Below are 21,190 nucleotides of genomic sequence, written 5' to 3' on the forward strand. Positions count from 1 at the left end.
ATGTCTTCCTACTTCTGGAATGACAGAACTCGGGGACACTTGCCATCACAGGGAGAGGCCATGAGATTTGGGTGTTAGTGAATTTCAAAGATATAAAACCAGAAGCTAAATACATAATTTTATGAAAATTCTCAGGAAAGCTGCTCCAAGACCATTTCCCTTTCCCCTTTTATCCTTTCTTCTGAGACAGGGCCTCACTAGTTAGCCCAAGCTGGTCTGGAATTCAGCAATCTTCCTGCTTTAAATCCTTAGGTGGAATTTCAGATGTGGGTCAGTATGTCGGACTAAATAAAGATTCCCCGACCCCTGCCCCTTGCAGTGCTGGGATTGAACAGAGCTTTGCAAATGCAAGGAAAACATTTCCAGTCCTTGAATGTTTATCTTTTAACTTTCTTTTCTTGGAGACAGGGTCTTGCTATGTAGCTATGGCTGGGCTCAAACTTGCAATCCTCCTTCCTGAGTGACAGGATTATAGGTGAGTACCACCACATCCAGTTTTCTTTTAATATTCTTTTTTGGGGCATGTGTATGTGCACATATGCATATGGAGGCCAGAGGTCAACATCAAGTGTCTTCCTCAATTGTTCTCTATCATATATCTATATCTGTATTTCTGACTGTGCGTAGTATGTGTGCTGTGCGCATGTGTACTTGCTGATACAGCGACTGAAGAAGACTGTTTTCCCTTGCAATAAAGTCTTTCATTCTGGAGCTTGCTTGCCATTCTCAAGAGCCCCCCTCCCCCAATATACACACATACACATAGGAGGAGTTACAGGCGTGTGTGGTCACACACCCAGCTGTTTTGGAAATTTGAACTCAGGTTTCAGGATCCTCAGGTTCTCATGCTTGTGCTGAAAGTAACTTAACCACTGAGCCATCTTTCCAGCTCTGTATCTCTTCATCTCTTTCCTGTCTCTTTTTTTCTTTTTGAGTCAGGGTCTCACTTTTGTTCAGGCTGACCTGGAACTCAATCTGAGCTCAGGTTAGCCTCAAGTTCATAGTGATCCTCCTGCCTTAGCCTCTCAAGTGTTGGAATTAAAGTCATGTGACATCATGTCTGGGACAACTCAATTTTTGAGTCAGGGTCTCTCAGTGAACCCAGAGCTCACATATTCAGCTAGACTAACTGGTCAGCAAGCCCAGCATTCTCCTGTCTCCGCCACTCCAGTGTTGGGATTACAGGCATATGCTGCCACACCTGCCTTTTTATCTCTGGAGTGGATGCAGGATCCAAACTCAGGCTCCCATCTTCCCGCTCTTTATGTTCATCAGCTGTGGTTATGTACGATCCAAGACAAACAACTGATGAAAGTAAGTCTGGAGGCTATCATTAAGTACATGTATGCTTATTATAATGTTTTAAAAATATTTTATTTTTATTTATTGATTTGAGAGACAGAGAGAGAGAAAGAGAGACAATGGGTGTGCCAGGGCCTCTAGCCACTGCAAATGAACTCCAAGTGTATGTGCTACCATGTGCATCTGGCTTATGTGGGTTCTGGGGAATCAAACCTGGGTCCTTAGGCTTCACAGGCAAACACCTTCACACTAAGCCATTTCTCTAGCCCCGTTTCTCATTGCTTTTTTTTTTATTTCCGAGGTAGGGTCTCACTCTGGTCCAGGCTGACCTGGAATTAGTCTCAGAGTGGCCTTGAACTCAGAGTGATCCTCTTACCTCTGCCTCCCGAGAGCTGGAATTAAAGGAGTGTGCCACCATGCCCGGCTTTCCATTGTTTTTGATAGCTATAGTTCTAATTCTAGTTTGGTATAAAACCTTTTTGATTATAAAGGTGACAAAAGACCAGAGACATATGCTAAATGTAAGAAATCTGGGGCTGAGGAGGTGGCTCAGTTAAAGTTTCTTGAAAAGCCTACTGGCCTGGGTTTGATTCTCCAGCACACCCATGTAAAGCCAGGTGCACAAAGTGGCACATGCATCTGGAGTTTGTTTGCAGTGGCATGAGTTAGGACTCACACATGCCCATTCTCTTTTTCTCTCCCTCTATCCTTGCAAATAAATAATAAATAAAATATTTTTTAAAATGCCGAGGAGGTCATGAGCCCTACGGGGAAAGCTACTTCTGTTGTTGGCTAAATGGATATATTATGACCACCATCTGTCATACTGATGTTTCTGTCTACATACTAATGCTACTCTAACTTTTGGGTAGAGAAACTCCTCTTTTCAGAGAAAAGATATTCAAAACTCATCAAAGTGCTAAGAAGTGACAGTGAGAAATCTCCATCACACTTTCCAAGGCTTAGGAGTCATGGTGGATGTAATGGAAGGAATGTTTTAACCAAAGAATGGGGAGGTGTGCTTTGGAATGCTGTCTTCCAGACAGAAAGTGGTAGAGGCATTCATGACCTCACAATGGCTGATGCAGAAGACCTGTGTAATATGAGGTATAAAAAGATGATGACATCAAACTAGAAGAGGGACTAGTTGTCAATAAGGAGTGGAAATTCCTTTTGGAATAAAAAAAAAATGGCTCCATCAGCCTTTTTACAGAATATCAATTTCTGCCCAGAGAACAGAATGTTTACAAAAAGAGGGGTAGTCAGTTTTCCATTTTTTTTTTTGCAAAGCAATGTTATTAAAATATTACATTATTTTATGACTAGTTGGTCAGAAAAAAAAAATCTGATGGGTCCACAACACTATTCTCTTTTCCATTTTTAGCTACAAATCTTAAAAAGTAACTACATTAAGTGAGGGACTCACTGCCTCTCAACAATCTTCTCAGTGATTCTGCATGGCCAGGTCTGGAAGTTCTGTAATATGAAGAAATGATAAAGGCTCACCACCCTCTTCGCTCTGCCAGGCCTCTCCACAGGGAATCAGTCCTGACCATTCTCTCGATGAGCTTCTTCCACAGCATGCCATCTGATGTCACGCGGTACCACTCCTTGCACACAAGTTCAGCAGCACATAATGATTTAGCATCCAGGTATGACAGAATGTTCTCAGCAATATGATCCAAACCTCGAGCTTGCAGTGAGGGGGAGGGAGGCAAAGGGAAAGAACAGAGCGGGTGCTGAGTGATTTTTTACAAAGGTCCTTTAAAACAGAAGAGCGCTTGTTCTGCCATGCAGGCACACTACTGTCCCTAGTGTGGTCCAGTTTCTTTTTCAAACAGAGACTTGGGTAAAATGAATGTCAATAATTTTTCCATAAGGTTACAGAAATGAACAGTATTTTCCATCTTCCTTTAGATAAGGAAGGTAAAGCTAACAACCAGCAAACCCCCAAGACATTAAAAATAAAAAGGATTTCAGAAAACAATTCTCATCTATCTATATGGATTTCAGCACTAGGGGATGTTCTATGGATGGCATCTCAAACTCTGTGATTCAGACCCCCACCCCCAAATCTTGATATTAGGTCCATTTCTCATTCTGTTTCCATTACTGCTGCAGTTCTGAAGCTATTCAGTGAGGAAATATCCTTTAAATGTTCTTGTGGAGAGACACTAAGTCAGAATGTGTTGGTTTATAGAATTCGGGGCCTATAGAAAAAAGGAAATACAGGTTGGAACAGGAATATCCTGAGAAGAGATATATGGAAGTATATTTAATCTCCAGGAGGAGCTTAATTTCACATGATTGAAACTATATTTGGGAATAATTACTCTTATAAAAACTGAGAGTTGACCAAAAATGGGAAAACAAAAAAGCCCAAACCAATAGATAACTCAGCATTCAGAAGATATTTTGTAGGATGCACAAAGGAAAACAGTGGCAAAAAGATCTTGGGTTATGTAAGTTGGAGGGATCCCAATTAGAGATCTCTACCACTCTAATCTGTAGCAAGGTTTTTCAAGAAAAGACTCTATAAGATTAGATAATTATACAGCAAACTTCCTTTTGGTTGCTGCTCTAAGTTTACAATTGAGACAAAAACATTCAAACTGATTCCTCGCTGAGGATAACATTTCAGAGGGTTTCTTTTCTTTTTTGGCAGCGCTGGGAACTGGACCCAGAGTCTCACAAATACTAAGTGCTTTACCATTGAGCTATACTCCCAGCCTGATATTAGAGGTTTTCTAGAGATGAAATAGTTTAAATAGTTTTCCTGGATGCTTTCAGACTCTGTCTCCCATAGGCATAAACTAAAAAAGGACAGAGAATACTTTGTATATTTTCCCTGAATCATACAGAGTCATACTTGCCACTAGCAACAATCCAAATGTGCTTATTAAACATTATTCTAATTATAAAAGTTGTATGGATATCTGTCACATTTTCTAGCAGAAAGAAAGTGTAAATTGATCTTGTCTGGCTGGCATCATCACATGCTCTTATTTAAGCATAAGCAGATGGAGGCATCCGTCACCTAATTCTTAAAGAAGCATGACTATAAGCCAATTAAAGATATAATAATTAGTTCTTCATGCAAAGCACAATTATATTACATTTTCTGAATCTTTGAAATCAAACTTTCTGCACCATGAGAAGTTTCCAAAAGGCATTTTTTATGTTTTCAATGGCTGCCATCAAGTTGCTACTGATCACTTACTGTGTACCTGTAATAAGTTGCTGGAAGTCATTTCACCTAACACTCCAAACAAAACCATTACATTAATGGGTTATAGGCAATTTCTGAAGTAGTTTGGTTTACTAAATGCAGCCAGGTGGTGTAGGTTATAAATTTGAATGACCATAAAGCATTAGACATGAGTTAGTACCTCATAGAGTGGTCAGCAGCAACCCAGAGGAAACAGTATCAGGCAGAGGGCACTGGTCTAACCAACGCCTGTTCAATTCTTGGTGGCATTAAGCCTGAGATAGCAGAATCTCTCAGTGATTGGGGAGAACACAGTAATTGGTGCACTCAGAATTTTTGTACCAAGAAAACCATCTGCCTATGGCTAACACAAAATCCAATATGTTACAAAGGGCAACAATCTATTTAAGAAAGGATATAGGTAGAATTCGATTTTAAAGTCATTATTCCTAAGATACAAATAAACATTTCCTTAATTTTAAAGGGTAATTTAAATTTCAAGTGTAGAAAAACAACAGCAAAACTACCAAAATAGTGGCACACAGTTTAAAGAAGGCTCTGAGTTGGCATACACATTTTTCCTAGAGGATACTTTGCCAGAATGTACAAAAAGAAAATGAAACTGGGGGATGGAGGAGATTTTTTAGTGGATAAGAGTGTTTGTTGCTCAAACATGAGACCTGAGTCTGATCCCCAGCACCCGTGAAAAAAGCCTGGCACACTGTGCATGCCTGCATGCCCAGCAGGGTGGAGGCAGGAGGATCCACTGTGGTAGTTGAAAGACCAGAGTGGAGTGCGCAGGCACAACCCCACAGTGAACGCCGTGTTCAGGGAGGGATTCTGCCTCTAGGAAATGAGGCAGAAGAGCGACAGAGGACATGCAAAGACCTCCTCTGGTCTCTGCCCATGTGCACAGGTATGCATATTCATGAAACTGGAGGTGGAGGCGTGTGCCGTAATCCCATTATTTAGGAAGTTGATACAGGAGGATTGATGCAAGTTCAAGGTCAGACTGGGCTATACATCAGGGTCCTATCTCCAAAATAAGTCTTCACATGTGTAGCATATGTGAGACCCTGGGTTCTATCTCCATTATCACAAAAACCCAAAATTAAACAAAAACACCACATATTTTTTAAGTTCAGTAATCCTACTTTGGATGTTTTCCCTCCTAAGCTGTCCACAAGATTAATGCATATGAGTAGTCAGCATGGCACAATTTACGTAGGGAAAAAATAAAAAGTACCTAAATGTTTAATGAAGAGATTAAATAATATGTTTAAATCACTGGGAAGAATACTACAGGAACTAAAGATACATTTTGTAAGAATACACACTTTAGATTATATTCCTTAATATATTTAGTTAAAATATGTTAGGAGAATATCTTAAGAAAAAGTATAATGATGCTAGCTCTACAGGGAAATAACGCATACAGTCAGAACTTTACAAGGAAACACACACATTCAGACGAACTGAAAGGCAAAATGTCAAGAGAGTGATTGCAAATCAGTAATTCTGCTTGGGGAAGTTTTGAGAAGTTGTATTTTTATATTTTACACTTAAAAATTATTTATTTATTAGCAAGTGTATGTGTTGTGTTTACGGGCACACCAGGGTCACTGATGCTTTTGCACTGCTGTAAATCATCACTGAGAATCTGAAGTCAGGAGTCAATGGTTGGGTGCTTGCTTAGCTTTCATAAGGCCCCAAGTTCTACATACACATACACCCACCCACCCAGAGATTGGGGATGTAGCTCAGGAGATGGTGTGCTTACCTAGCATGTATAAGGCCCTGAGTTTGAACTTCAAGCAAAACCACAGTACCCTTCAAAACAAAGCCTTTGAAGCACTTCATTAAAAAAATTTTCTTTTTTTTCTCAATTTTTATTAACATTTTCCATGATTATAAAAAATATCCCAGGTAATACCCTCCCTCCCCTCCCCTTTCTCCTTTGAAATTCCACTCTCTATCATATCCCCTCCCCATCTCAATCTGTTTTTCTTTTATTTTGGTGCCATTATCTTTTCCTCCTCTTATGATGGTCTTGTGTAGGTAGTGTCAGGCACGGTGAGGTCATGGATATCCAGGCTATTTTGTGTCTGGAAGAGCATGTTGTAAGGAGTCCTACCCTTCCTTTGGCTCTTAATTTCTTTGTTTATGAGAGAGAGAGAGAGAATATGAGCATGCCAGGGCCACTTCAAATGAACTCCAAATGCATGAGCTGTCACATGCATCTGGCTTATGTGGGATCTGGGGAATCAAACCGGGGTCCTTAGGCTTTGCAGGCAAGTGCCTTAACCATTAAGCCATCTCTCCAGCCCTAAAGTACTTCATTTTAAGTGTATATAAATTACATCATAGCAAGGATTGAGACATCCTCTTTCTAAAATACCCAAAATGTTTCTTATTGATTCCTGCAACTTAAGTATTCTGTTGCAGGATGTGGTGGTACATGCCTATAACCCCAGCTCTCAGGAAGCTGAAGCAGGACTGCAAGCTTTAGGCCAGCCTGGGCTAGGTGGGAGACCTTATTTCAACAGATATTTCTATTTATAAGTTCCCACAGAAGTCCAAATTCAAGTACATGAAAGAATACTGAATGTAAATACAAAAAAGCTGATCTCAAGTCACATGCTAAACAGAAGGGCATATGACAAGGAAAAGAGTAAAGGGAATCTTTATTTCTAGAGTTTTATTTTTCTTGTATTTTGATAAAGAAGGTGTTAATTAGTTATACTGTAAAAGCCAATTAAAAAAAAATTTTAAAAAGAAAAATATAGCCAGGAGTGGTGGTTCACACGTATAATCCCAGCACCTGGGAAGATGAGGCAGAAGAGAATACTACCTGTTTGAGGTTAGCCTGGGCTACATATGGGAACCATATCAAGAAAGTCAAAACTTGAGAGGAGAAGGAGAGAGACAGAGATATCAAGTTCCATTAGTGCTGTAGCAAATGAATGGCTAGTAAGGAAATGTGTACCTACCTGGCAGAGCAGTGATGAAATCTCTCTGCAGCATAGGCTTCAGATAGGAGTTTATATGTCCATGTTGGTAATGACACATTTGGGATATAAGATGTTCCACAAATTCCACTTGATCTGACTCTGACCACTGCTCAAAATATTTGACACACAGTTCCTTTTCTTTCTCATAGCTTGCTGAGAGTTTCCGCTGCTTGGGCACAATCATACTGGAAGTGCCATTGGCAAGTTTTGTCTACAGAAGGGGAAGGGTTAAAAGAGATATCTAAGTATTGAAACAGGGAAACACATAATTTTCTGGTCTGGCATGCTAACTTCTGTCTTTATAATTGAGCTACTCTTGTTATTTTGCTAGTAATTTGAATATTTGCGAACCATTATTCTGTAGAAAGCCTCAGAAATACCGGGCAAGGTGGTAACTAAGGCATACTGCAGGAAGACAAGGCGCCCCTTCCCAACAGTCCTCAGGGAGACGGCCCTAGTCCATGGAGACATCAGATGCAGACTGAAAGCTGAAAGTCACTACTCTTATGAGTAAGCAAAAAAGTGAATTTGCTCTTTCTTATATAGCGCAGTTACTGGACATCTATGCAATTACATGCTCACACTTACTTTTTAATACTCAAATAAGAAGTCTTTCATGCAAAGAAAGACCACTGAGCACTCAGAGACTCCACAGTTAAAATTTAACTACACTCCTATGCTCAAGTTATCCTAGTCTTTCTAAATTTTCCTTCATAACAATCATCAAAATTATATGCCATAAAGTTTTTTATTAACTAATTCATTGAGTAAGTATTTACCAAGTACCAAACTGCAAAGTGCAAAACAGTGCTTGAGGTGCTAGGGGTACAATGAACCAAAGCCACACCATTATTAACAGGAACCTATATCCTACTATAAAGGGAACATTAAGATATATGTAAATAAATAGCAAATATAAATAGTGCTATGAAGAAAAGCAGAATAAAAGGACAGAAACAAGGTAAGTTATCAAGGGAGGCAAAATAATAAAATGGTTCTCCAAGATTCCCATTATAGGCATAACTTCCTTCAGTTATTTAAATGCTAATGTGGGCACTAAAATAAACACTCAAATCAGTCGACCTTAAAACAGAGGAATTACTAAGTAGGTCATGGAAGTGAGCACCTGTAATTCCAGCAATCAGGAGGCTGAGGCAGGAGGATTGCAAGTTCAAGGCTAATCTGGTCCACTTAGTGAGCTGTTGCAGGCCAGCCAGTACTACAGAAGGAGACCCTGTCTCAAAATAAGAAATTACTCAAGTGGGTCTTATCTTGAAAAGCAGAGAGTTTAGATCCCCCCCCCCTTAACTGTTACAGAAAAGGCACACACGCGGCAAGAAGATTGTGGTCAGATTCTAGAAGCTAACAGCAGCCATCACTGATAGTCAGTGAGGAAAGAGGGACCTTCAGTCCTCTTTCAATGGCAAGCAAAAGATCTGTCAGTAAGAATAAGCCTTGAGGATTTTCTCCAGGAGCTTTGAGATAAGAACTTGGGTGGCCAACAATCCTTGTGACACGTGAACAGAGAACAGCCGTGTTGTGCCAGACTTCCTGTATACACAACGAGCTGCCAGCTAAAAACAGGGGTTTGAATTTATTGGTAAGTTGATAATTTGTTATGCAACAACTTTAAAATAATTGTAGGGCTGAAGAAATGGCTCAGTGGCTAAAGGCACTTACCTGTAAAGCTTGCTGGCTGGAGTTCCATCCCCCAGAACTTGTGTAAAGCCAGATGCACAAAGTGAGGCATGCATCTGGAGTTCATCTGCAGTGGCAGGAGGCCCAGGCATGCTCACGTGCTCTCTCTCTCCCTCTCTCAAGTAAGTAAAAAAAAAAAAAATTTTTTTTTTTTTTTTTTTTCGAGGTAGGGTCTCACTCTGGTCCAGGCTGACCTGGAATTAACTCTGTCATCTCAGGGTGGCCTTGAACTCATGGCAATCCTCCTACCTCTGCCTCCCGAGTGCTGGTAAAAATATTTATAAATAAAATAATGCAGTTATTTAAGCTCACCTGGGCAGAGTGTTTTCTGGTGACATTTGGACTTCAGACAGAAAAGAACTTCACATTTGTTACATGGTGTAAGCAATGGGAATTTTGGGAGGGCAGGCTCTGGGAGGTGGTCTGTCTGGTGTGCTCAAGGACTGCAGCACCAGAATCCAGTGAGCACAGGCAAAGTTGGAGAAGTGGCCTGAGCCTCACCAACCGCACACACGTCCCCACCACTCTCACCCTCCCTCTTCCCACCAGGAGCACTTTAGATCCTGTCCTTTGGGTCTAGGCCTTCACTAACAAGATGTGGAGGCAGTCACAATCTGAGACCACTAAGCCCAGAAATCCTATACTCACTCTTTCGGGCCTGAGCCCTCATAGAAGAAACTCAGGCCACTCTTCCAGAGAAAGGTGTACAGAATGAGGTCACAGGGGACAAGCACTCAGAGTGACTCAAGTGTGCTGTGTAGAGAATGCACTAGGAGTCAAAGGGGACAGAGTGAGGCCAATTAAAAGCCTATCGAAGAGAAGCCTCTTTTGGACTACAGTGGTAGCTATAAAAATGGAGGAAGCAATGAAGATTCGGTGTATTTTGAAGGCAGATTCTACTAATGTGGATGTGGGTATGAGAAAAGGAGACAAGGACTGTATCGAAGCTTGATACTTACTGGGAGGCATTTGGAGAAAATTTGGAAATCAGCAGAAATTTTAGCTATTCTAAAGAAATGATTTTTGATAGAGGATACCAGAAATAAGTGCAGAGTACTTTCCAGAGTAATTTGATGGATGGTTGGCATGTTTGCCCAAGGCAACCCCCATCAGTCAGGGAAACCCATGTTATTACAGAATTCATCCCTGCTTACATATGCTGAATGTGTCATATAACACTGTATCTGCCACTTAAGGCAGGGTCTTGCCCTATTTCCTCAATGTTTTACAAATAGAACCTGATACGTAGCTGAGAAATGCATCATTTTCAGAATAGCACAAAGCCATCTGCTTGCAATGACAGAGCTGACACCTGTAAGCAGCAAGCCTTGATGCACAGAATTAGTTTTCTAGCATAATGTCACTGTTGTCTATGAATTGGAGTGAAAATGATTACTAAGAACCTTGTGGATACAGGCGTTGGGAGACTCCAGAACTACTTTTTGTGTAGGCTGTATGTCTGTATCTCAGCAAAGGAGAATGAGTCACCTGTGGCATAAGATTCAGAGGCCTATCAGGTGTGTTCGCAAGCCTGACCAAAGGCCACGGCTCATCCCAACAACTGAAGCTTACCATTTCATTATTATCAGGTCTTTTGTCTTTTAAAGAACAGAAATGAGCTGGGAGTGGTAGTGTATGCTTTTAAGCCCAGCACGCAGGAGGCAGAGGCAGGAGGATCACTACGAGTTCAAGGCCAGCTCAGGGCTACAGAGTGAGTTCCAGATCAGCTCTGGCTAGAGACTCTGCCTTGATAAAACAAAAAAAAAAAAGCAAACAACAAAAAAGTCAGAAATGGACCTGAATTGGGTGCTGGACAGCTATTTTCTGCTTAAAGCCCCAGAGGCCAGTAACAAAGACAGTCAGCAAGTTAATGAGAGGGTTCCACGTACAACCTGAGCAGGCCGGGTATTTTGGTATCACGAGGAGCCACGCTTTCATCAGGAGCTGTCAGACGGAGCTGGTTATTTACTGCCAGAGCTAACCTTCAGTTAAGACTTCCTGTCAGTGATGACATCATAAGCAAGTCTTAAACATTTGGCTGTTAGAAATGAAGAGCAGGCTGAATGTTCATATCCTGAGCAGCTTCTCCGGATGATTGTGGTGACTACTGCAGCCAGTCACCACCTTTCTCACGAAGAAATACACACAGCAGAGCTCCATTATAAGACCAAATAAGCTATTCCTAATCCCGACCCCATACTGTATTGTCTTAAACACTTAGGCCCAGAAATAATTCAAATTCTAGTTCCTCAGTTTACCAGCTGTGAGGCATGAAATAAACAGCTTGATCTTTCTGTGTCTATTTCCCTCACCTATAAAATGAACAATAATAAGAACCATTTCATTGACTCTTTGTGAGGATCAATTAAAAAAAAAGCCATGGAAAGTATGTTTATACATTTCTAGCACAGAGGAGGTGCTCAGCATTTCCCAACTCCAGTCCATACTAGAGATCAAGCCAAGTGCTGCCCCACATGCTGGGCAAGCCCTCCACTGCTTGGCTGCATTCCCAGTCCTATACCCACACTCTCCGATCTACTCTACTCTAAATGATCTATGTACTTATGCTGTGTGTGCATTTGTATAAATACACATGCATGTGCCGTGGCACATGTGTGAAGGTCAGAGGACAGCTTTTGGGTTAGTCCTCTCTGCCTCCTTTGAAGCAGAGTCTCACTGTGGTTCACCACTCCATTTGTGAGCTTATGGAAATTTCTCCTGTTTCTGCCTTCCTTTTCTCCATAGGTACACTGGCCTTGCAGAAGCCTGCCACAGCTTCTGGCTTTTATGTGGGACCTAGAGATTTGAATTCAGGTACTCAAAGAGTTGTGTAACAAGTGTTCTGATCACTAAGCCATCTCCCCAGCCCCTCAATACTCTTTTATTTATTCATAAGCAGAGCAGGAGAAAGGGAGGGAGTGAGTGAGTGAGTGAGAATAAGCACTCCACGGCCTTCTGTCACTGTAAATGAACTCCAGGTGCAGGTGCCACTTTGTGCACCTGGTTTTATGTAGGTACTGGGGAATCGAACCCAGGCCTTCAGTCTTTGCAAGCAATAGCCTTTAACCACTGAGCAATCTCTCTAGTCCTCCCTCAACACTCTTGGTAAAACACTATTTAGGCTTGAAGATATGGCTCAGTGGGTAGACTGTCTGCCTTGCATGTCTGAGGCCCTGAGTTTGATCCCAATCACCAAATAAAAATCAAGTGTAGTGGCACATGCCTATAATCCCTGCACTGGGGAGGTGGAGGCAGCAGGATTAGAAGTTCAAGATCAAGGATGCTTAGGTACATAGAGAGTTTAAAAACCAGCCTGAGCTACAAGTGAGTCTGTCTTAACCATCCCCCAGCAACAGAACATTACCACCACCATCACCACCAAAAAACCAAACCAAACCAAACCAAAACAAAAAAACAAAACAAAAACTCTGTTTATAGTTGGATAGTCCCCCTCTTTGAAAATATATTGTTCTGGGACTGGAAAGATGGCTTAGTGGTTAAGGCATTTGCTTGCAAAGCCAAAGGACGTTGGTTCAATTCCCAAGGACCCACATAAGCCAGATGCACAAGGGGGCATATGCGTTTGGAGTTCGTGTGCAGTGGCTGGAGGCCATGGTGTGCCCATTCCCCGCCCCCTCTGTGTCTGTCTGCCTCTTTCCCTCTCTCAAATAAATAAATAAAGAAATATATTGTTCTTTCTCACAGTATAATTTTTGTTTGCATTGAAGTATAATATTCATAAAAGGGTATGAGGTCAAGTGCACACCTCAATGAACTGTCACAAGATGAACATAGCCATGTAGACAGTACCAGGTCAAGGAACAAATTATTACAAGTACTCTAAGTCCTCTCTGTGTCCCTATTTTGGTCACTTGCTACCCTAAGAGTCATTAACGGATTCCTTTCACACTTGGGATGGGTGTTGCTATGCTATGTAACCCAGGATGGCCCCAAACTTCCTTCTACCTTGGTCTCTAGAGTGCTTGGACTACAAGTGTGCACCATCATACCCAGCTAAAAATATGTGTTTGTGTATATGTATGTGTGTTCATATGTGTGGGTGTCATGCATGCACACGTTAGCGCATGTGTGGAGGCCAGAGGTTAACACTGGTGTCACTCTCCACATTATTCTTTGAGATAAGGTCTCTTGTTGAGCCTGGAGCTCACTGAGTTGACTAGGCTCGCTTAGCCAGCGAGTCTCAGGAAGTCCCTGCCTCTGCCTCTCTAGCACTGGGATTGCACGCGTGTGCCACTAGCGCTCTGAACTCGGGCCCTCACGCTTACTCAGCAAGCATTTTAGCCTTTGTGCCACCTCTCTAATCCCAAGTAAAATGTATTTTTTAAAAAAAATCTTTTGTTTATATAATTTGCCACAGCATGAAACAAAAACCATGCAGCATTTAGGAATAAATTTGACAACATGCATAATACTTCTAAAAGCTACCAAACTATGCTCAGGGAAATTTGTAAAAGACTTACATAAATGAAGAGATATATTATGTTCATAAATTGGACTCAATATTGTAAGGTGTTCATTTTTTCCAAATTGATCTACACAGTTAGTACAATATCAATCAAAATCTCAGCAGGCAAACTGATACACTGACTCTACAAATTTGTATAGAGATGTAAAGACCTAAACTTTGCCACTATGCTGTTGAAAAACAAAAAGACAAAGGATTCACACTACTAATTTCAAAACATGCAATAGTCATGCAGATAGTGTGGTTTTGATGCAAGGACAAAAATGTAGATCAACTGACCAGAATGGACTCACACTGCGACCAATTCATTTTTTGTTCCCCTTCCCATCTGAGACAGGGTCTCACTGTGTAGCCTGCTGGTTTGGAACTTGCTCTGTAGTTCATGCTAGCCTTGTACTCAAAAGTCCTCCAAGTCTTATTAGGATCATCACATGCCAGGGATTACAGGTGCATATGCCACCCCCCCAATATTAAGCAGGCGGTCCTTCAGCAAGGCGCTTTATAACTCCCTGAGGAAAGGATACCCTTTGAAACAAAAAATAACCATGTTTCTCACCTTGCACCACATGTGAGATCAACTAAGTGGATCTTGGATTTAGACATAGAAACCAAAACTGCTAGTGAGAAACTTAAGACAAAATTGTAATAGAAAATATTGGTACTCTTGTGCTAGGCAAACATTCCAAAGAGAGGGAGTAAAAGAAAAAAATTGATAAAATGACATCAGACAAAGAAGAAAACTTCAGATTTCCAAAGGCAATATTAAGAAAAGAAAAATGGAAATAGTACAAACTGGGAGAAATATTTGCAATAAGTACATTTGACAAAGGACTTATATCCAGAATAGATAAAGAATTCTTAGACCTTAATAATGGGAAAGTAAGTAATAGTAGCTGTATGTATGTTTTCATAAGAACATAACTGCTTTAAAAAAACTGGCAAAAATCTGAACACATTACTAAAAGTAATCGTTTTGGAAAACAAGCTGACACTGTTTTGTAGAGTTACATACACACACACACACACACACACACACACAAAAAAAAAAAAAAGAAATGATAAGCAAATTGTAATGTATTTCCACAATGGAAGAATATTCAAAAGTAACAGGAATGAATTACATGTATACAAAAGGCTAAATCTCAAAATCATCATGAGTGAGAAAAGCCAGGCAATGAAGAGTACACACTTTGTAAGTGTATTAATACACAACTCTAGCAACAACAAACCTGAATTTTACTGATTTCTCTGGGTTGTGACTAGCTGGGGAAGAGGGTACAAGGCAACTTATTGGGGCAATAAAAATCTTCTACATCTTGTTACATAGAACATACCACACAGACAAAATTTATTGAACCATATACTTAATGTTACGATATTAATTTGTAACTAACACATTACATTTATAAAGAACCCTGAAGATAAAGGCCTTTTGTTGTTAAGCCTCTTCCCTGACCATTCTTCCATACAGATTTTTCTACAGATGTCCAAAATAAATGAAGTAAAATTTCAATTTGAGGAACTCTGAAAAATCCACAAGGGTACAGTGAGAAAGTTCAATTATTAAAAAAAACAGAAGGTTGTATATTGGAGTGCACAGGGGAGAGAGAGAGGGTAATGGTTACTGGTGGCAGTAGAATTGATTTGGCGTTCCCCACAAAAGCCTGATGACTCAAACACTCCTGTTCAGATGTCTAGGAAGGCTGACAAACAGCCTCAGTGAAATGGCAGCACTAACTTTCTGCCGCCCCTTGCACATCTCTTCTGCTTTTCTGTTCAGTGAACAGTTGTCTCCAAAAGAAAGAAAGGAAGATGCTGTCAGGTGACAAGCACACAAAATGAAAGGGGTTAAGTATTTATAGGACTGTCTTCCAGCTCAGTCCTCAAAGGCTAAGGGCTAACATCCCCCCACCCCTGAAAACACATTACAAGGACCACTTTTGAAACGACCATGAATTTCTCTGCAGCTGCTGCCTGGGCCAGGAGGGGAAAATACACACTTACAGACAATCAGCTGGCCAAACCAGTGACATTGAACGTGCTGACTTTACTAACTGTATCATGTATGGGTTGGAAAATACATCATGGACTGGCTGAACATGATGGTGAAGTGACAGATGTTTCCAGTTTCCATGAAAACCCTGCTCTAACCAACAGGAAGAGTGCAGTAAGTGGAGAAAGAAGGATGATTCAGACACAGGATCATTTGGAATTGAGGCAGCAAGGACTAAATGAAGAGACTATGGCTAGCAAGACGCAAATGACAAAAGACATCTAAGGATTTATTTGGTTTAGGCTCTGACACTGAAAAGCACAGTCAGGGAGGAGGGGCGCAAATGAAGATGGGAAATGGATTTAAGAATAAAGTGAGCAAGGTTTGTGCTGGGGATGAGAATGCACCTAGGAGGGACACGACAAGAATTCTGACTAAGGATGAACCGTGAGTACTGTTAGCCAACCAAGTACCATTTGTTGAGTGCAGGAACTATAGCAGATGCTAGGGAAACTGTGCTGAACAGGTACACGGTTTGCTTGCTTTCTTTGGGGAACAGGGTGTGTGTGTGTGTGTGGTGTGTGTGTGTGTGTGTGTGTGTGTGTGTGTGTACACAGAACATATATACTAATTTCAGAAACTGATGTAGACTGTAAAGCCAAAATTAAGTAAAAAATAAAGTAAAACATTCGTTCAGCTTACATAAACCGAGGTGGTAAAGAAACAGCAAGCACAAAGTGGTAACATCTTCTGAGGCACCACTCTGTGAGCACCCTGGGAAGAGCCGTCCAGACAGGAGGGAGGAACAAGTGGAAGGCTGGAAGAAGGCCGCTGCAGGCTGCCTCTCGTGCGGCCTCCTGGGCAGTGGTGAGGTGTCTGGCTTTCCTCTAAGTATAAAGGAGAGCCTGCAAAGGCTTTCAGTCAGCAAGAATGACATCATCTGAGTTGCACCTTGGAAATCTTTATCCAAGCTGTCCACAGAGAATGGCCTAGGAGCTGGGGAAGTGAGGAAGAGGTAACAAGAACCTCTTGGGGACATGGCTTAGCAGTTTAGGCACTTGCCTGCAAAGCCCAATGACCCAGGTTCAATTTCCCAGTACCCACAATGCACAAGGTGGCACATGTGTCTGGAGCTCATTTGCAGTGGCTAGAGTCCCTGGTGTGCTCATTCTCTATCTGCCTCTTTCTCTCTAATAAATAAATAAATAAAATAAAATATTAAAAAAAACACAGAGCTGGGCTGGAGAGATGGCTTCGTGATTAAAGCATTTGCCTGTGAAGCCAAAGGACCTAGGTTCGATTCCCCATGACCCATGTAAGCCAGATGCACAAGGGCCACATACATCTGGAGTTCGTTTGCAGACAATGGCGGGCCCATTCTCTGTCTATCTGTCTCTTTCCTCTCTCTCTCTTTGCTTGCAAATAAATAAATAAAATTTAAAAAAATTAAAAAAAAATAGAGCCGGGCATGGTGGTTCATGACTAATTCCAGCACACTAGGGAGACAGAGGTAGGAGGATCACTGTGAGTTTGAGGCCACCCTGAGACTACATCGTGAATTCCAGGTCAGCTTGGGCTAGAATGAGACCCTACCTCGAACAACAACAAAAGGGCAAGAACAGAGGAGGAAGAACAGTTAGAAAACTGACAAGATAATACTATCCAGAGGTGATTATGGCTAGGGTTAGAAGAGACAGATTAGGAACTACTAAGGTAGGTGTTTTATTCTCATAAGGGAAAGAAGGACAAAGGACCTGCTAAAAATTATATGTCTTGAGGGCTAGATGTGGTGATGCATGCCTATGATCTTAGTACTTGGGAGGTAGAGGCAGGAGGATCAGGGGTTCAAGGCCATCCTTGGTTACAGAATGTGTTCAAGGCCAGCCAGGGCTGCATGAGACCTTGTCTCAAAAAGAAGAGAGGAAAAAAAGAGAGAGAGAGAGAGAAAAGGGAAGAGGTGCAAAGAACAAATTACAAGTCTGGTTTATAATACACTTTTATTTATCTATTTATAATTTTATCTATTTATTTGAGACAGAGAGAAAGAGGCAGACAGACAGAGTATGGGTGTGCTAGGGACAAATGAACTACAAACACATGTGCATGTGGCCTTATGTGGGTACTGGGGAATTGAACCCAGGACATCAGGCTTTGCAAACAAGCCTTTAACTGCTGAGCCATCTCTCCAGCCCCATTTTAATTTTTTTAAATTTTATGTATTTATTTGGGGGGGGGGAAGTAGAGGGAGAAGGAGGGGGGAGGGGGAGGGAAAGAGAAAGAAACAGAATGGGCATGCCAGGGCCTCCAGCCACTGCAAACAAACTCCAGAGGCATGTACCACCTTGTGCATCTGGCTTACGTGGGTGCTGGGGAATTGAACCTTTAGTTTTTCAGGCAAACGCCTTAACTTCTAAGCCATCCCTCCAGCCCCCCACTTTAATTTTTTTTCTTCTTTTTGGGTTTTCGAGGTAGATTTTTACTCTAGCTCAGGCTGACCTGGAATCCACAAAGTAGTCTCAGGATGGCCTCGAACTTGTGATCCTCCTACCTCTGCCTCCCGAGTGCTGGGATTAAAGGTGTGTACCACCACACCAGGCTAGATCTATTTTAATATAATGATTTACTTTTCCTTTAAGGGCTAACCCTTTAGATAGATAGTCTGATACATTAACCTGAATAAAGAGAGAACCACAATTATTAGTTTTCCTGGTCACAGGAGCAATTATGCTAAGTAAAAATTTGTCAGAGCTTTTGTTTGTTTTGTACTTTAAAAAAATTTTATTTATGAGAGAAAGAGGGAGAGAAGAGAGAAAGAAGGAGGCAGAGAGAGACTGCCACTGCAAACAAAGTTCAGATGCATGCACCACTTTGTGCATCTGGCTTATGTGTGTACTGGGGAATTGATCATTGGTTGGCCGGCTTTGCAAGCAAGTGCTTTTAATTGCCTACAGCCATCTCCTCAGGCCCTTGTTTTGCATTGAGACAGAATCCTGTTATGTAGCCCAGACTGGTTTTGAATTTGTGATCATGCTGCCTTAGCCTCCAGAATGCCACAATGACAGGCATGCATCACAAAGCCTGGCTTGCGGGAGTTTGGGGAGAAAAAGGACAGCTCTTTAAAAGGCCATACCATAGTCTCTATAGGCCACTGCAAGGTTTTATCTAGATAAGATTACAAAACGTGGATTCTTGACTTACCCTTGCTTTCTTTGTAAAAGCATCTTTTAGGGGAAAAAAAAAGTCAGTGTTGTCTATGTCTAGTTGAACTGAGAGGTAATGGAATTGTCTCTATCTTGATTAGGCTAGAAAGACGGGCAAATAAACACGCCTAGGGATGGCGCCGGTGGGACAGGGAGAGCAGAACAGATCTCCTACAGGGCTAGAGTAGCAAAGAAAGAGACCCAGTGGCATTTGGACATCTTCCTACAAGGAAATTTAAGAAGAAACATGAAGCATTTGGGTATAAACTGAGCAAGCGGAGAAAATGGGAGGAATGCTCACATGTAGCAGCATAGCTTGCAAAATTTTAAGGCTTCAACACTTCCTACTTTTCAATGACTAAAAGGTAGTCCTTTATCTTTTTTGGGGGGAGCATGGGGAGTGGGGATCCAAATGAAAGAAAATGATGGCTGAACATAGAGAATGGGACATACATTTCAAAGGAAGTAAGCATCTCATTTCTCAGTGGGATTATTGTATTAATATTTTAACAGGTTCTACTAAATATGATTACATATTAGGTGAACTCATAAATATGTCAGATCTGATTAGTGAATGTGGAAGACAGGAAGGGGCAGATTTGTCAGCAGAAAGGAAGTTTACATTGTGAATCTGACTGATTTCTAATAACCAACAAGACAAAGCTTGCCATCATTCCAATTCTTTTAAATAAAACTCCCTAGGAAATGAACTCATGATGTCCTGGTATATATGATTATTTAAAGACTAGACATTTGCCAATCTTCCCTTTTACCTACTAACAATAGGAAAAGCCATATATAAAATTCACCTAAATCAAAACAAAGCTACTTTGATGATTTCTTGATTTTTAAGTCAGTTAAAGGGCAAGACAATTATTTAACATGTTTAGGTTTCAAAACTGAGCCTCTTGCTTCTTCCATGAGCTCCATCATGCAACTTTATAGCTTCCAGGGTGATGGGTTCTTTTGTTCTAAACCAAGAAACTCATAGCAGTTTAATTTACTGCTGCATTATTGTAGCTACTAACGACACACACCTCCAAGGCTGGTAAACCTACTGATGTAGGCAGTGCCACCTTAAAAGGATTTTTGGATGGGTCCTAGTGAAGGGGAAAAAAAAAAGGACATAATGTTTAATTATAAGAAATGATTGAAATAGGCACAGACATACCCCGGGTGCCTCTGCACTGCAGCAAGCTCTAAACTTGTTATCGTTAATGGCTTAAATTTCACTGTGCTAATCATTTCAGGACACAAGCCTTTCTTGATAATCTAATGAATTATTCCAACATCCTTCAGCAAAAAAAAAATCCTCCATGACAGCACTAATTACAAGACGTTTTCCCAGTGCTTATGTAAAATATGACAGAGCAGCAGCTTAGGGAATTGCAGAAAACTGCTTCTAATTTCCACTGAGAAACTGACAAACACCTCTCTTTCATCTCTCCCAGCTCTCAAGTAAGATTTAACTTTCTCATTTAGTTAATTACCGAGTGAGGATCATCATTTCCCCGGATCGGAGCGGCACAGAGCCTTTATCGTGTTAACTTGTGAACTTGATCGATGGCTGCTGCTAAAACTTAATAACTTCACCCCCTGGCAAATTGTAAGATAAATATAATAGGAGAAACTCTGACAGTAAAAACCTGCCAGAAATGAGCGCTGTGTTTATGTTTCTTTGCAGGCAGCAAAAAAAAACAACTGACAGCTTATTACTGGTTGCGTGTTACTTATATTTAAAAGACTCCAGGCAGTTAACTTTCTACGTACTGCTAAAACTTTGCTCATGAGATGGGAAAACAACACAAGTGTTGGTGAGAGAAGAAAATATGGGAGATGAGCAACAGAAGTGGCCAAATACAGTTTTAAAGATTTTTTTAAATGTCATGTTTATCATATAAAATGTCCAACCAGGGCTGGAGAGACGACTTAGAGGTTAAGGCACTTGCCTGTGAAGCCCAAGGTCCCAGGTTCAACTCCCCAGAACTGATGGAAAGCCGATGCGCAAAGGTGACACATGTGCACAGGTGGCGCGTGCACACAAGGTGCACACGTGTCTGGAGTTCGTCTGCAGTGGTTAAGGCCCTGGCGTGCCAATTCTCTCTCACTCTCTCATACAAAAACAAGTGAATAAATAAAATGTTCAACCAGAATAAATAGGCATAATATGCTCTTAAAAATAATTCTGGCCTTCTGAAACACTATGGGAGCTATACCTAGGAGCAAAGCAAAAGAATTTTGCTCACTCAAATTTTTCCAATGACCACGGGTCCATGCCTGAAGAACTCACTT

At 41.2% G+C, this 21,190-nt stretch overlaps 1 protein-coding gene across 6 annotated transcripts in view; it reads right to left on the minus strand.

Moving 5' to 3' along the window:
• Window positions 1-21,190, minus strand: part of Btrc (beta-transducin repeat containing E3 ubiquitin protein ligase) — a 211,122-nt gene that overhangs the window by 24,715 nt on the left and 165,217 nt on the right. For all 6 annotated transcript variants that reach the window (XM_004659430.3, XM_045149718.1, XM_045149707.1 and 3 more), the window contains 2 exons: window positions 7,501-7,732; window positions 2,809-2,995 (listed from right to left, as the gene is read on the minus strand). In XM_004659430.3, coding sequence (XP_004659487.2) covers window positions 2,809-2,995; window positions 7,501-7,732 — 419 coding nt within the window. The remainder of the gene's footprint in view (window positions 1-2,808; window positions 2,996-7,500; window positions 7,733-21,190) is intronic.

This window comes from Jaculus jaculus, chromosome 1 (genome assembly GCF_020740685.1).
Source record: "Jaculus jaculus isolate mJacJac1 chromosome 1, mJacJac1.mat.Y.cur, whole genome shotgun sequence".
Taxonomy (NCBI): Eukaryota; Metazoa; Chordata; class Mammalia; order Rodentia; family Dipodidae; genus Jaculus; species Jaculus jaculus.